The following is an 18,042-nucleotide window of genomic DNA, read 5'->3' on the forward strand; positions in this document are numbered from 1 at the left end:
CAACTAATTTATATAAAATTGAAATAAAGTGAAAAATCATTTGTGTTTGGCTTTTAGCAACTCAGTATCTCTCTCTGGACTTCAGTTTTCTCCATTATAAAATGGGGGATTTGGACAAGAATAAGTGACCCCCTTAAGGACTCTGTAAATACTCTTGTGTTATTATATCCATTTTCAGGGCTCATCACCACTTTCTCCTGACTAATACGTGCACTGTGATGGGATAAGTGTGTTGCTGATTCAATTTCTGCTGGCACCTGGCCTCACCCTTCTGTAATCTCCAATGGCTCATAGGGCTGGAAGGCTACAAACTACAGTTCTTTGTCTTCCTTGCTAGCTGGGTTCTGGTTAGGTTCTGCCAATTGGAGGCAAATGTGCCCAATCAAAAGTCAAGGAGGTGATAGGAGTGGTTCTATTTTAGAGGCACCTCAGGCAGTGTTTTTGGGTCTTGTGTGGCAGCAGCAACTTCAGTTCTGCAATGCCAGTGACATTGGCTCCAACAACATCAGCTGCGCGATGGCAATGGTGATGGCTGCTGCAGCATTAGGAGCAGTTGAGGAGGTGCATGTCAAGGGCAGGGGGTGACCATTTCAGCAGCGACTACAGGCCCCTGTGTGCTATCCCAGCAGTCACAGCCCACTCTGGTCTCCAGGAACCTTGCCTTCTTCCTTTGGCTCCTCCTGCCCTTCCAACTTTCCAACCTATCACCTGCATTGAGTCCATCACCCCTAGAAATATCTAGAGTGTGTTTTGATTTCTTGACTGAACACTGATACACGAGCCATGGCTCTGGAGGCCAAGAGACCTGGGGTTCTGTCTTCAGTCTTCAACTTAGTATCTGTTAAATCTTGAACAAGTTATCTAACCTCTCTAAACTCAGGTTCCTCTGTAAAAATGGACAAGAATAGTAACTGTCTCTTATGTTGGTTTTAAGGATGAAATGTTTACAAAGCCTTCCTCATAGTGCCTGACAAGGAGAATCACTCACTGTGTATTATGTATTAGCTCATGGATAATTGATAGATGATGGAGGCAGTACATGTTCAGCTAGTGCTATGTCCCCTTTTCTTGAGGTCCAGATTTAGCTTTGCTTCGCAATGCAAACACACACACACGCACACACACGCACACACACAAACACGCATGCACACCTTCGTTGAATACTTCTTCCCAAGGAAATCTACTCACCCACACTGCCCACCACACATCCTTCCCCCAAAGCAAATGCTAATCTCCTGACCCACCAGCAACTCCTCGTCTCCAGGCCCCGTCAAAGCCTCAGGCACACTCACCCCTGGAGCAGCTGGGCAGCTCTGGCTCCCATCTGTTTTGGGCCTGGCATCGCACACTGCTGGGTCCTTTCATGACAAAGCCAGGCTGACACCTCAACCTTACTGCTTCATGTAAGGAATACAAGCTTTTCTTCTCAGACACCATCATTCCATTTTCAATATTTGGAGGTGTGCATTTATTAGGTATAATACACTGAGGGGGAGGGCCGCTCCAGACGCCAACGTAATCGTCTGTGCTCGTGCAATATATGGACGGCTGGCCCACGAGCTCAAACTGCTCTTTCCGTCCGTCTCCCCGATTGCAGCGATAGGTCACAACCATCCCGTAGTGAAAATATTCTCTGTTGGTGCTGAGGAAGTCTCCATTGGTGATTGCTGGTGGTGGCTTACAAGGAATAACTGGGAAAAGGGAGGGAATGTTATATAACACTGTATTTAAATAACTAGTGAAAATAATCCAGTGAGTCACTAAACAGCAGGTATTTTTATATCCATTACTTACTTTACTTTTCTTTACAAATGGAGTTGGTATTTTTTTTCCAATTCAGTTTTATTGAGATATATTCACATACCCTACAATAATCCATAGCATACAATCAATTGTTCACAGTGCCATTCTTGAAAATGAGTGTATAACCCTGTAGCTTACATGGTATGACTGTGTGATTGTGAAAACTTGTGGCTCACACTCCCTTTATCCAGTGTATGGATGGATGAGTAGGAAAATGGGAACAAAAACTAAATGAAAAATAGGGTAGGATGGAGGGGATGGGATGCTTTGGGTGTTCTTTTTTACTTTTAGTTTTTATTCTTATTTTTATTCTCTTTGGAGTAATGAAAACATTCAAGTTGATTGGGGTGATGAATGCACAACTATATGATGATACTATGAATAACTGATTTGACACCATAGATGATTATATGGCATGTGAATACATCTCAATAAAACTGAAATAAATAATAATTTTAAAAAAAGAATCAAGGCTACTACCGTGTTGCTGTTCAACAGTTTCGGGTATTTCCTTCTAGCTATTCCAATACACTAAAAACTAAAAATGGATAGCTATATAGTGCATAAGAATACCCTCCAGAATGACCTCTTGACTCCATTTGAAATCTCTCAGTGTATGAAACTTTACTTTGTTTCATTTTGCTTCCCCTTTTGGTCAAGAAGGCTTTCTCAATCCCACAATGCCAGGCCCAAGCTCATCCCTGCAAGTCATGTCCCATATTCCCAGGGAGATTTACACCCCTGGGAGTCATGTCCCACATAGGGGGGAGGGCAGTGAGTTTACCTGCTGAGTGGGCTTAGAGAGAGAGAGGCCACATCTGAGCAACAAAAGAGGATATTGGCTGGAGACTCTTAGACACAATTATACATAGGCTTAGCCTGTCCTTTGCAGTTACAAGCTTCATAAGGATAAGCCCTGAGACTGAGGGCTCAGCCTTCTAAATTGGTAGTCCCCAATGCTTGTGAGAATATCAGTAATTCCCCAGATGGGGAAGTTAAATATTTCTGCATTTTCCCCCAGTCCCTCAGGGGGGCTTTGCAAATACATTCTTATTTTCTGCCCAAATTACTTTGGGATGTATTGGGGTTTCACATTAACCTATACAAACGTACCAGATCTCACTTCCTATTCAAATTTCCATGTAATTAAGGTGTTTGAATAAACTAACAGTACAAGTTAAATTATTTAGTGTGCTACAGAAAATATAGATCCTTCACCAAATAAACATCTCTTCCCTTGGTCTCACACAGAAGTTGAAGTCTTAAAACACATTATATATAAAAATATATATAAAAATACAAGTAAACATCTTTATATATCATAGAGTGTTTCTTTTTGATTTTTTTTTTTTTTGTGGCTAAATAACTTTTCAATGTATAGATGCACTTCTAATTCTGCATGGTTATTTTATGTTTCTTAGGGAATTCTTTAGAGTCTCAACATGCCTCTTTCCTTCTAGTAGATTGTATTTCCAAAATGCAGTCTGAGACATGTATACATTTAGGTTACTTGAAAGATTTTACTATCGTAAAGAATGCTGCAACAAAAACTTTACAGCGAATGCCTTGCAAAAATATGCATTTATTTTCCAAGTCTAAATTCAAAGATTTGGGTCAAAATATATGCCCATTTTTGAGGTTCATAGTACACAGTGCCTTTCAAGAGGCTTTTTGTTCACTTTCACTTTCACCAGTTGTAAATCATTCTTCCACAGCTTCACTAGTCTTGGAGGGTGTCACTTTTAAAAATCTTCATTACGTTACCAAGCAGAATGATTATTATACTGGGGATGGTAGAACCAACATATCTTCAGGTAAATTGAAGTAAGAATGTGATTGAAAAGCTTTTATGAATTTAAGTGCTGAGGTTAAGCAAACACATATCTTGAGATAATGAAGACATTAAGGAAAGAGTTGCTAGGAATATTATGGATGTTTTTGAGAACATTACACCTATCTTCAGCTATCAGAAGGAAAAAATACACAAAAGGAATTCAATCAAGAAGTCTGTAATTCTGGGGGATATTTTGGGTCTGTCGAAAAGGTAATAGGAAGGAATATTTCAACTTACTCTCACAAATAGGTGCCTCATTATCCCAGGTGACAGTATTGCCTGAGAAGATGCATGAAATAGAGGAGGGACCAAGGAGTCGGTATCTAGAGGCAAAGAATAATGAACCATTAAATTCTAAATAAACAATTAATCTCCCCCACTTAATTAGTTACTTCCAAGAGATAACAATCTTGGAAAATTCAAAATGACAATTTCCACTTGGCAAAGTACTATCATGTTTCCAAACTTCATATCTTTCTTTGGACTTTTTGAGTTTCTTCATGCCTTCTTAACTGAATAAGATCTTAAGACACATTTTTATATCACTCAAGGGAAATTATAGTTATTTCATTCTAATCTCATTTCTTTAAGATTGTACAAGTTTCTTGAGTGCAGGGAAGACGTCATGCATACTCATATGTATGTGTATGTGTATATTTCCTTTATACTATTTTAATATCTTGCAAGTTTTGCTCTATGAATAAATGGATGGTGGGCACTTTTACCAATAAAATTCATCAAAGTGAAACCAAAGGCAATACAACCCGACAAAAACCAACTGAGCATTATTTCATACCTAAAATGTCAAAGGCATCTATATTCATAAGTCGTATTGATCAGAAATTTTCTTTTCTTGTTATATCTTTATCTGGCTTTGGTATTCAGGTGAAAATTAAAGACCTCAACAAAATACTAGCAAACTGAATCCAGTAGTAGATTAAAAGAATTATATACCATGATCAAGTGGAAATTATCCCAGGAATGCAAGGGGGGTTCAATATAAGAAAATCAATTAATGTAATACACTGCATTAATAGAATGAAGGGAAAAAACCTACATGATCATCTCAATTGATGTAGAAAAGGCACTTGACAAAATCCAGTACTCCTTCTGATAAAAAAAAAAAAACACTCAGAAAATTAGGAATAGAAGAAAATTTCCTCAACATGACGAAGGGCACATATAAAAACTCACAGCTAATGTTATACTCAATGGTAAAAGACTGAAGGCTTTTAAGATCAGGGACAAGATAAGAATGCTTTGTACTGGAAGCTCAAGCCAGAGCAATTAGGCAAGAAAAAAAGGACATCTAAATTGGTAAAGAAGAAGTAAAACTTTCCTGTTTTGCAGATGATACAATCCTATATAAAGAAAATCCTGAACAATCCACAACAAAGCTACTAAAGCTAATAAATGAATATGGCAAAATGGTGGCATGCAAGATCAACATGCAAAGATCATTGGTGTTTCTGTGTACCAGTAATGAACAATCTGAAAAGGAAATCAAGAAAAAATTCCATTTACAATATTAACTGAAAGAATCAAATATCTAGGAACAAATCTAACCAAGTATCTAAAGGAGTTATATACAGAAAACTACAAAGCATTACTGAAGGGCATTTCATATGCATGGATTGGAAAGCTAAATATTGCTAAGATATCAATTCTACCCATAGTGATTTACAGATTCAATGCAATCTCAATCAAAATTCCAACAGCCTTCTTTCAGAAAAGGAAAAGCCAATAATCAAATTTATATGGAAGGGTGGGGCAAGATGGCAGACTGGTGAGCTGTATGTTTTAGTTACTCCTCCAGGAAAGTAGGTAGAAAGCCAGGAACTGCACGGACTGGACACCACAGAGCAATCTGACTTTGGGCATACTTCATACAACACTCATGAAAACGTGGAACTGCTGAGATCAGCGAAATCTGTAAGTTTTTGCGGCCAGGGGACCCGCGCCCCTCCCTGCCAGGCTCAGTCCCGGGGGAGGAGGGGCTGTCAGCTCCGGGAAGGAGAAGGGAGAACTGCAGTGGCTGCCCTTATCGGAAACTCATTCTACTGATTCAAACTCCAACCATAGATAGACTGAGACCAGACACCAGAGAATCTGAGAGCAGCCAGCCCAGCAGAGAGGAGACAGGCATAGAAAAAAAAACAACACGAAAAACTCCAAAATAAAAGCGGAGGATTTTTGGAGTTCTGGTGAACATAGAAAGGGGAAGGGCCCTGAGGTGCATATGCAAATCCCGAAGAAAAGCTGATCTCTCTGCCCTGTGGACCTTTCCTTAATGGCCCTGGTTGCTTTGCCTCTTAGCATTTCAATAACCCATTAGATCTCTGAGGAGGGCCCGTTTTTTTTTTGTTGTTTTTTTTTTTTAATCCTTTTTTCTTTTTCTAAAACAATTACTCTAAGAAGCCCAATACAGAAAGCTTCAAAGACTTGCTATTTGGGCAGGTCAAGTCAAGAGCAGAACTAGGAGAGCTCTGAGACAAAACGCAATAATCCAGTGGCTGAGAAAATTCACTAAACACCACAACTTCCCAAGAAAAGGGGGGTGTCTGCCCACAGCCATCATCCTGGTGGACAGGAAACACTCCTGCCCATCGCCAGCCCCATAGCCCAGAACTGCCCCAGACAACCCAGTGTGACGGAAGTGCTTCAAATAACAGGCACACACCACAAAACTGGGCATGGACATTAACCTTCCCTGCAACCTCAGCTGATTGTCCCAGAGTTGGGAAGGTAGAGCAGTGTGAATTAACAAAGCCCCATTCAGCCATCATTTCAGCAGACTGGGAGCCTCCCTACACAGCCCAGCAGCCCAGAACTGCCCTGGGGGGACGGCACTCACCTCTGACATAGCACAGTCATCCCTCAACAGAAGACCTGGGGTGCACGGCCTGGAAGAGGGGCCCACTTGCAAGTCTCAGGAGCCATACGCCAATACCAAGGACTTGTGGGTCAGTGGCAGAGACAAACTGTGGCAGGACTGAACTGAAGGATTAGACTATTGCAGCAGCTTTAAAACTCTAGGATCACCAGGGAGATTTGATTGTTAGAGCCACACCCCCCTCCCTGACTGCCCAGAAACACGCCCCATATACAGGGCAGGCAACACCAACTACACACGCAAGCTTGGTACACCAATTGGACCCCACAAGACTCACTCCCCCACTCACCAAAAAGGCTAAGCAGGGGAGAACTGGCTTGTGGAGAACAGGTGGCTCGTGGACGCCACCTGCTGGTTAATTAGAGAAAGTGTACTCCACGAAGCTGTAGATCTGATAAATTAGAGATAAGGACTTCAATTGGTCTACAAATCCTAAAAGAACCCTATCAAGTTCAGCAAATGCCACGAGGCCAAAAACAACAGAAAATTATAAAGCATATGAAAAAACCAGACGATATGGATAACCCAAGCCCAAGCACCCAAATCAAAAGACCAGAAGAGACACAGCACCTAGAGCAGCTACTCAAAGAACTAAAGATGAACAATGAGACCATAGTACGGGAGATAAAGGAAATCAAGAAGACCCTAGAAGAGCATAAAGAAGACATTGCAAGACTAAATAAAAAAATGGATGATCTTATGGAAATTAAAGAAACTGTTGACCAAATTAAAAAGATTCTGGACACTCATAGTACAAGACTAGAGGAAGTTGAACAACAAATCAGTGACCTGGAAGATGACAGAATGGAAAATGAAAGCATAAAAGAAAGAATGGGGAAAAAAATTGAAAAAATCGAAATGGACCTCAGGGATATGATAGATAATATGAAACGTCCAAATATAAGACTCATTGGTGTCCCAGAAGGGGAAGAAAAGGGTAAAGGTCTAGGAAGAGTATTCAAAGAAATTGTTGGGGAAAACTTCCCAAATCTTCTAAACAACATAAATAGACAAATCATAAATGCTCAGCGAACTCCAAATAGAATAAATCCAAATAAACCCACTCCGAGACATATACTGATCACACTATCAAACACAGAAGAGAAGGAGCAAGTTCTGAAAGCAGCAAGAGAAAAGCAATTCACCACATACAAAGGAAACAGCATAAGACTAAGTAGTGACTACTCAGCAGCCACCATGGAGGCAAGAAGGCAGTGGCACGATATATTTAAAATTCTGAGTGAGAAAAATTTCCAGCCAAGAATACTTTATCCAGCAAAGCTCTCCTTCAAATTTGAGGGAGAGCTTAAATTTTTCACAGACAAACAAATGCTGAGAGAATTTGCTAACAAGAGACCTGCCCTACTGGAGATACTAAAGGGAGCCCTACAGACAGAGAAACAAAGAAAGGACAGAGAGACTTGGAGAAAGGTTCAGTACTAAAGAGATTCGGTATGGGTACAATAAAGGATATTAATAGACAGAGGGGAAAAATATGACAAACATAAACCAAAGGATAAGATGGCTGATTCAAGAAATGCCTTCATGGTTATAACATTGAATGTAAATGGATTAAACTCCCCAATTAAAAGATATAGATTCGCAGAATGGATCAAAAAAAATGAACCATCAATATGTTGCATACAAGAGACTCATCTTAGATACAGGGACACAAAGAAACTGAAAGTGAAAGGATGGAAAAAAATATTTCATGCAAGCCACAGCCAAAAGAAAGCAGGTGTAGCAATATTAATCTCAGATAAAATAGACTTCAAATGCAGGGATGTTTTGAGAGACAAAGAAGGCCACTACGTACTAATAAAAGGGACAATTCAGCAAGAAGAAATAACAATCGTAAATGTCTATGCACCCAACCAAGGTGCCACAAAATATATGAGAGAAACACTGGCAAAACTAAAGGAAGCAATTGATGTTTCCACAATAATTGTGGGAGACTTCAACACATCACTCTCTCCTATAGATAGATCAACCAGACAGAAGACCAATAAGGAAATTGAAAACCTAAACAATCTGATAAATGAATTAGATTTAACAGACATATACAGGACATTACATCCCAAATCACCAGGATACACATACTTTTCTAGTGCTCATGGAACTTTCTCCAGAATAGATCATATGCTGGGACATAAAACAAGCCTCAATAAATTTAAAAAGTTTGAAATTATTCAAAGCACATTCTCTGACCACAATGGAATACAATTAGAAGTCAATAACCATCAGAGACTTAGAAAATTCACAAATACCTGGAGGTTAAACAACACACTCCTAAACAATCAGTGGGTTAAAGAAGAAATAGCAAGAGAAATTGCTAAATATATAGAGACGAATGAAAATGAGAACACAACATACCAAAACCTATGGGATGCAGCAAAAGCAGTGCTAAGGGGGAAATTTATAGCACTAAACGCATATATTAAAAAGGAAGAAAGAGCCAAAATCAAAGAACTAATGGATCAACTGAAGAAGCTAGAAAATGAACAGCAAACCAACCCTAAACCAAGTAGAAGAAAAGAAATAACAAGGATTAAAGCAGAAATAAATGACATAGAGAACAAAAAAAACAATAGAGAGGATAAATATCACCAAAAGTTGGTTCTTTGAGAAGATCAACAAGATTGACAAGCCCCTAGCTAGACTGACAAAATCAAAAAGAGAGAAGACCCATATAAACAAAATAATGAATGAAAAAGGTGACATAACTGCAGATCCTGAAGAAATTAAAAAAATTATAAGAGGATACTATGAACAACTGTATGGCAACAAACTGGATAATGTAGAGGAAATGGACAATTTCCTGGAAACATATGAACAACCTAGAATGACCAGAGAAGAAATAGAAGACCTCAACCAACCCATCACATGCAAAGAGATCCAATCAGTCATCAAAAATCTTCCCACAAATAAATGCCCAGGGCCAGATGGCTTCACAGGGGAATTCTACCAAACTTTCCAGAAAGAACTGACACCAATCTTACTCAAACTCTTTCAAAACATTGAAGAAAATGGAACACTACCTAACTCATTTTATGAAGCTAACATCAATCCAGTACCAAAACCAGGCAAAGATGCTACAAAAAAGGAAAACTACCGGCCAATCTCCCTAATGAATATAGATGCAAAAATCCTCAACAAAATACTTGCAAATCGAATCCAAAGACACATTAAAAAAATCATACACCATGACCAAGTGGGGTTTATTCCAGGCATGCAAGGATGGTTCAACATAAGAAAATCAATCAATGTATTACAACACATTAACAAGTCAAAAGGGAAAAATCAATTGATCATCTCAATAGATGCTGAAAAAGCATTTGACAAAATCCAACAACCCTTTTTGATAAAAACACTTCAAAAGGTAGGAATTGAAGGAAACTTCCTCAACATGATAAAGAGCATATATGAAAAACCCACAGCCAGCATAGTACTCAATGGTGAGAGACTGAAAGCCTTCCCTCTAAGATCAGGAACAAGACAAGGATGCCCGCTATCACCACTGTTATTCAACATTGTGCTGGAAGTGCTAGCCAGGGCAATCCGGCAAGACAAAGAAATAAAAGGCATCCAAATTGGAAAAGAAGAAGTAAAACTGTCATTGTTTGCAGATGATATGATCTTATATCTAGAAAACCCTGAGAAATCGACGATACAGCTACTAGAGCTAATAAACAAATTTAGCAAAGTAGCGGGCTACAAGGTTAATGCACATAAGTCAGTAATGTTTCTATATGCTAGAAATGAACAAACTGAAGAGACACTCAAGAAAAAGATACCATTTTCAATAGCAACTAAAAAAATCAAGTACCTAGGAATAAACTTAACCAAAGATGTAAAAGACGTATACAAAGAAAACTACATAACTCTACTAAAAGAAATAGAAGGGGACCTTAAAAGATGGAAAAATATTCCATGTTCATGGATAGGAAGACTAAATGTCATTAAGATGTCAATTCTACCCAAACTCATCTACAGATTCAATGCAATCCCAATCAAAATTCCAACAACCTACTTTGCAGACTTGGAAAAGCTAGTTATCAAATTTATTTGGAAAGGGAAGATGCCTCGAATTGCTAAAGACACTCTAAAAAAGAAAAACGAAGTGGGAGGACTTACACTCCCTGAATTTGAAGCTTATTATAAAGCCACAGTTGCCAAAACAGCATGGTACTGGCACAAAGATAGACATATAGATCAATGGAATCGAATTGAGAATTCAGAGATACACCCTCAGATCTATGGCCGACTGATCTTTGATAAGGCCCCCAAAGTCACTGAACTGAGTCATAATGGTCTTTTCAACAAATGGGGCTGGGAGAGTTGGATATCCATATCCAAAAGAATGAAAGAGGACCCCTACCTCACCCCCTACACAAAAATTAACTCAAAATGGACCAAAGATCTCAATATAAAAGAAAGTACCATAAAACTCCTAGAAGATAATGTAGGAAAACATCTTCAAGACCTTGTATTAGGCGGCCACTTCCTAGACTTTACACCCAAAGCACAAGCAACAAAAGAGAAAATAGATAAATGGGAACTCCTCAAGCTTAGAAGTTTCTGCACCTCAAAGGAATTTCTCAAAAAGGTAAAGAGGCAGCCAACTCAATGGGAAAAAATTTTTGGAAACAATGTATCTGACAAAAGACTGATATCTTGCATATATAAAGAAATCCTACAACTCAATGACAATAGTACAGTCGGCCCAATTATAAAATGGGCAAAAGATATGAAAAGACAGTTCTCTGAAGAGGAAATACAAATGGCCAAGAAACACATGAAAAAATGTTCAGCTTCACTAGCTATTAGAGAGATGCAAATTAAAACCACAATGAGATACCATCTAACACCGGTTAGAATGGCTGCCATTAAACAAACAGGAAACTACAAATGCTGGAGGGGATGTGGAGAAATTGGGACTCTTATTCACTGTTGGTGGGACTGTATAATGGTTCAGCCACTCTGGAAGTCAGTCTGGCAGTTCCTTAGAAAACTAGATATAGAGTTACCATTCGATCCAGCGATTGCACTTCTCGGTATATACCCAGAAGATCGGAAAGCAGTGACACGAATAGATATCTGCACGCCAATGTTCATAGCAGCATTATTCACAATTGCCAAAAGATGGAAACAACCCAAATGTCCTTCAACAGATGAGTGGATAAATAAAATGTGGTATATACACATGATGGAATACTACACGGCAGTAAGAAGGAACGATCTGGTGAAACATATGACAACATGGATGAACCTTGAAGACATAATGCTAAGCGAAATAAGCCAGGCACAAAAAGAGAAATATTATATGCTACCACTAATGTGAACTTTGAAAAATGTAAAACAAATGGCTTATAATGTAGAATGTAGGGGAACTAGCAATAGAGAGCAATTAAGGAAGGGGGAACAATAATCCAAGAAGAACAGATAAGCTATTTAACGTTCTGGGGATGCCCAGGAATGACTATGGTCTGTTAATTTCTGATGGATATAGTAGGAGCAAGTTCACAGAAATGTTGCTATATTAGGTAACTTTCTTGGGGTAAAGTAGGAACATGTTGGAAGTTAAGCAGTTATCTTAGGTTAGTTGTCTTTTTCTTACTCCCTTGTTATGGTCTCTTTAAAATGTTCTTTTATTGTATGTTTGTTTTCTTTTTAACTTTTTTTTCATACAGTTGATTTAAAAAAGAAGGGAAAGTTAAAAAAAAAAAACAAAAACAAGGAAAAAAAAAAGATGCAGTGCCCCCTTGAGGAGCCTGTGGAGATTGCAGGGGTATTCGCCTACCCCACCTCCATGGTTGCTAACATGACCACAGACATAGGGGACTGGTGGTTTGATGGGTTGAGCCCTCTACCACAGGTTTTACCCTTGGGAAGACGGTTGCTGCAAAGGAGAGGCTAGGCCTCCCTATGGTTGTGCCTAAGAGCCTCCTCCCGAATGCCTCTTTGTTGCTCAGATGTGGCCCTGTCTCTCTAGCTAAGCCAACTTGAAAGGTGAAATCACTGCCCTCCCCCCTACGTGGGATCAGACACCCAGGGGAGTGAATCTCCCTGGCAACGTGGAATATGACTCCTGGGGAGGAATGTAGACCTGGCATCGTGGGACGGAGAACATCTTCTTGACCAAAAGGGGGATGTGAAAGGAAATGAAATAAGCTTCAGTGGCAGAGAGAATCCAAAAGGAGCCGAGAGGTCACTCTGGTGGGCACTCTTACGCACACTTTAGACAACCCTTTTTAGGTTCTAAAGAATTGGGGTAGCTGGTGGTGGATACCTGAAACTATCAAACTACAACCCAGAACCCATGAATCTCGAAGACAGTTGTATAAAAATGTAGCTTATGAGGGGTGACAAGGGGATTGGGAAAGCCATAAGGACCACACTCCACTTTGTCTAGTTTATGGATGGATGAGTAGAAAAATAGGGGAAGGAAACAAACAGACAAAGGTACCCAGTGTTCTTTTTTACTTCAATTGCTCTTTTTCACTCTAATTATTATTCTTGTTATTCTTGTGTGTGTGCTAATGAAGGTGTCAGGGATTGATTTGGGTGATGAATGTACAACTATGTAATGGTACTGTGAACAATCGAAAGTACGATTTGTTTTGTATGACTGCGTGGTATATGAATATATATCAATAAAATGAAGATTAACAAAAAAAAAAAAAAAAAAAGACATAATGCTGAGCAAAATAAGCCAGGCACAGAAAGAGAGATATTGTATGTTACCACTAATGTGAATTCTGTGAAAAATGTACAATGTTTTATACTGTAGAATGTAGGGGACCTAGAGATACCAATTAGTGGAGGGGGAATGATAATCTAATAAGAACAGATAAACTATGGAGGGTAATCTCAATGTTATGGGAATGCTCAGGAATGATTATGGTTTGTAAACTTTCGTGGATATAGTAAGATCATGTTGGAAGCAATAGAGTTATTTTAGGTTTTTTTTTCTCTTATTCCTTTGTTTTCTTAGGGGTTGTTAATTTTCTTGGGGTATGGTAGGAACATGTTGGAAGCAATGTAGTTATTTTAGATTATTTGTTTTTCTTACTCCTCTGTTTGGACATGGTTTATTAATTTTCTTGGGGTATGGTAGGAACATATTGGAAGCAAAGTAATTATTTTAGGTTATTTGTTTTCCTTAATCCATTGCTTTGTTTGAAATGTTGTGGGGTGTTTTTGGTTGTTGTTTGCCTGTTTGTTTTTAATTTTTTGATAAACAAAGTTAAAAAATTGAAAAAAAATCAGTAGAAAAATGGGAGTAAAAACTAAATGACAAATAGGATGGGATGGGGGGATGGTTTGGGTATTCTCTTTTCACTTTTATTTTTTATTCTTATTCTGATTCTTTCTGATGTAAGGAAAATGTTCAGAAATAGATTGTGGTGATGAACGCATAACTATATGATCGTACTGTGAACAGTTGATTGTATACCATGGATGACTGTATGGTTTGTGAATATATTTCAATAAAACTGAATTAAAAAAAAATTTATATGGAAGGATTAAGAGGCCCTGAATACCCCAAAACCATATTGAAAAGGAACAAATTTGGAAGACTCACATTTCCTGATTTAAAATCTACAGTAATCAAAACAACCAACACAAAGACAGACATATAGACCAATGGAATCTGTTGAGAGCTCAGAAATAAACTCTCACATTTATGGGCAACTGATTTTTGACAAGGGTACCAAGTCCACTCAATGGGGAAAGAATATTCTCTTCAACAAATAGTGCTGAGAAAACTGGATACCCATATGCAAAAGAATGAAGGTGGACCCTTACCTCATACCATACACAAAAATCAACTCAAAATGAATCTAAGACCTAAAAACCAGAACTGCAAATTTCCTAGAAGAAAATGTGGGAAAATGTCTTCAAGACCTTGTGTTAGGCCATGGTTTCTTAGACTTTACACTCAAAGCATGAGCAAAAAAAGAAAAAAATAGAAAAATCAGACTTCTTCAAAATTAAAAATGTTTGTGTATCGAAGAATACTATCAAGAAAGTGAAAAGAATACAAAATGGGAGAATATTTTTGGAAACCAAATATCTGATAAGGGCTTAATATTAATAATATACAAAGAACTCCTACAATTCAACAGCAAAAAGACAAACAACTTAATTAAAAATGGGTAAAGGACTTGAGTAGACATTTCTCCAAAGAAGATACACAAATGAACAATAATATTGAAAAGATGCTCAATATTATTAGCCACTAGGGAAATATAAATCAAACAAACAATAAGACACCACTTCACACCCCTTAGAATGACTACCATTAATAAATGAGAAATAAGTGTTGGCAAGGATATGGAGAAATAGGAACTCTCATACATTGTTGTTGGGAAAATAAAATGATGCAATTACTGTGGAAAAGATTTTGGGTGTTTCTCAGAAACTTAACTATAGAATTACCATATGACCAGGCAATCCCACTTCTAGATATATACCCAAAGAAATTGAAAGCAGGGACTTAGATAATTGCACACTGATGTTCGTATGTGCATTATTCATAATTGCCAAAAGACGGAAGCAACCAAAGTGTCCCTCAACAGATGAGTTCATAAACAAAATGTGGTATATACATACAATGGGATATTATTCAGCTATAAAAGGAATTAAGTTCTGATACATGTGACAATATGAAACTTGAAGGCATCATGTTGAGCGAAATTAGCAGAGAATATTTTTGGAAACCAAATAGGATAAATATTGTATGCTCTCCCTGAATAATTAGAATATGGAAATTCATAGAGTCAGAATCAGAATACAGGTCACCTGAGGCAGGGTTGGGGAGTGGGGAATGGGAGTTAGTGCTTATGGGTGAAGAGTTTCCATTTGGGGTGAAGGAAACATTTTGGTAATGGATGGTGGTGATGATAGCACAACATTGTGAATGGAATTAAAACCACTAAATTGTACACTTGAAAGTAACTAAAATGGGAAATATTACTTTGTATGTATACAGAATAAAAATCTAAAAAACCCACAGAACTGTACAACATAAAGAGCAAACCCTAATGTAAATGATGGATAATAATCAAATGTAACTAAGGTACCACACTAATGTAAAATATTAATCATATGGAAAACTGTATGTGTGAAGGGCATGGATTTGGAAACTCTAAATTTTCTGCATGAACCAAAAAATTTTTTTAATACTAAGGGCAAAATAATGTTGAAGGCAGTAATTCTCGATTAGTATGCCGTAACATTTGGAAGAATTCATGACATTTATTTTCACTTCGAGTGAAACTCTCTACCATGATTGAATGCTGGGCTGATTTAGGCATGAGAATGATGTAAAGTAGGGCCAAACTTGATACCTCTACAAATTAAGAGGAATAAAATAATGTCAAATAGCAGTTATATGTTTACTGGTACTGCTGAGAACTTTGTCTTATGAAAATATAAGAAAATATGGCAGCAAAATAGTGCCAAATAAAGATCTAATGAATGGTGAGATAACAGTGCATGTTTTTGAAGAAACTTAAAGCACTATTTTGTTGTAGTATTTATTTTGTTGTAATTATTAATACTTTTGTATTGCTTTCAGTTTTTAAATGCTTTCCAGTACACTACCTAAAATTAAATTATTCTAAATTGTGCTGCAAATGTGCTCACAAACAGAGAACGAATGGAGTAAAGAAAGTCTGCAGCCCTTCCACTGTATGTGCCTTTCCTTCAGCCTGTTTGCATTAGGAGCAAAGGATCATGGAGACCTCTCTTGGTTTGGACCACATAGATATTTCTTAGATTGTTCTTGTTGATTACCTAATTGTGGAGGTTAGAGAAAAATTGTGAAACAAGTTCCAACTTAAGCTGTCAATTTTTCTCCCATACTATTATTTTGTGTTTGGTAATGAATACATCATGACTCAAAAGGTAACTTTAGTATTCACCAATCAGAAGGAAGTTGTAATTTATTAAACTTTTCTTCCAAAGTAGATTCAAGTAATTGAGCAATAATGATTAGGCCTCTTCCAGGATATTTAGGAGGAAATAAGGAAGAGACATAAGACCCATGCTACTAATTTAACCACCTTGGGGGAGAGGAATCAGGAATTATTGAATTCATTCCAATATGTTACAGCCTTTGCATCCCACCCTGTCTTTCTGAGTCTCCCAGATAAGACAGAGTTGTGGAATCATACAGGCAAGCCGTGGTGCAGGAATAGCCATGACCATTTCATTATAAGAAACCTCTGGGTAAACATGTCTAGATATTTGAGAATCTTCTACCCAGGGCCCAGTGTGGGACAGTGGATGCCTGGGATATTAGTGCCATTTCCACATCCCCCACCCCCTCTTTTTGATATACACCTTGAACCACATGGATGTGTTAGAAAAGAAAAATTTTAAAAAGAGAAGTGTGAATTATTTAGGTTAGTCCTTAGAAGTCTTTTGTAGGAAGTACCTCCTATTGGCAACTTAATAATAACTATTTTAATTAAAGCTTTAATTTTGAGATAACTAAATAAATTAATATACAGCAGTAGGAAATAACATAGAGAGCTCCCTTGTGCTCTTTATTTCCCCCAAAGATAATATCTTGCATAACTATAGAACAATATCAAAACCAGGATAGCAACATTGACACAATACATTGATTTTGCTCAGAGTTTCTGTTCCATTTGTAAAATCACAGGTGTGTATTTCTGAATATGTGTATTTAGTCTTACGCAATTTTTTCACATGTGTAATTCATGTATCTACCACCACAGCACAAACCAGAGAAGGTCCATGACCACAAGGACCCCTCCTGTTGTCCTTTTATAACCACACTGACTTCCCTCCTAGACCCCTCTCCCCGTCCTTATTCCTTGGCAACCACTAATCGGTTCTCGATTCCTACAATTTTATTTCAAGGATGCTATATAAACGGAATAGTTCTTTATGTGACCATTCAGGATTGGCATAATTCTCTAGAGAGTCATCCAAGTTATTGTGTATATCAGTAGTTCATTCACTTCTATTGCTGAGTAGTGCTCCGTGGTGGGGATGTACCACAGTATGTTTAATGATTCACCTGTTTAAAAGACATCTGGGTTGTTTCCAGGTTTTGACTATTATGAATACAGCTACTATGAACATTTGTGTACAAGTTTTTGTATCGTAATCACAAGTGTTCATTTTCCTGGGAAATTGTTGTGGTGTAAGACAATTGCATGTTTAATTAAGAAACTGCCAAACTGTTTTCCAGAGTAGACGAACCATCTTACCTTCCCACCAGCAATGTATGAGTGATCTAGTTTCTGTGCAACCTTGCCAGCACTGGATTTTGTCACTATTGTTTATTTTAGTCATTCTGATGTGTGTGTAGTATTTTCCCATTGTTGTTTTAATTTGCATTTCCCTTTCCCTAATGGCTAATTGTTGAATATCTTTTCATGTAATTATTTGCTATCTGTATATCCTCTTCAGTGAAATATCTCTTCATGTCTTTTGCCCAAAATATAATTGGATTATAATTGAGTTTTGAGAG

At 37.9% G+C, this 18,042-nt stretch overlaps 1 protein-coding gene across 5 annotated transcripts in view; it reads right to left on the minus strand.

Moving 5' to 3' along the window:
• The window catches only part of CR1 (complement C3b/C4b receptor 1 (Knops blood group)), a 130,003-nt gene that overhangs the window by 78,423 nt on the left and 33,538 nt on the right, over positions 1 to 18,042 (minus strand). For 4 of the 5 annotated variants that reach the window (XR_005215077.1, XM_037824814.1, XM_037824815.1 and 1 more), the window contains exons 4-5: positions 3,875 to 3,960; positions 1,293 to 1,691 (exon numbers count right to left, since the gene is read on the minus strand). Coding sequence is in view for 4 of the 5 variants with exons in the window: in XM_037824814.1 (XP_037680742.1) it covers positions 1,293 to 1,691; positions 3,875 to 3,960 (485 nt within the window). In the remaining variant the exon portion in view is untranslated. Of the gene's footprint in view, positions 1 to 1,292; positions 1,692 to 3,874; positions 3,961 to 4,694; positions 4,748 to 18,042 lie in introns of all 5 variants that reach the window. The other variant, XM_037824816.1, reaches the window with a different exon arrangement.

Source organism: Choloepus didactylus, chromosome 2 (assembly GCF_015220235.1).
Source record: "Choloepus didactylus isolate mChoDid1 chromosome 2, mChoDid1.pri, whole genome shotgun sequence".
Lineage (NCBI taxonomy): Eukaryota > Metazoa > Chordata > Mammalia > Pilosa > Megalonychidae > Choloepus > Choloepus didactylus.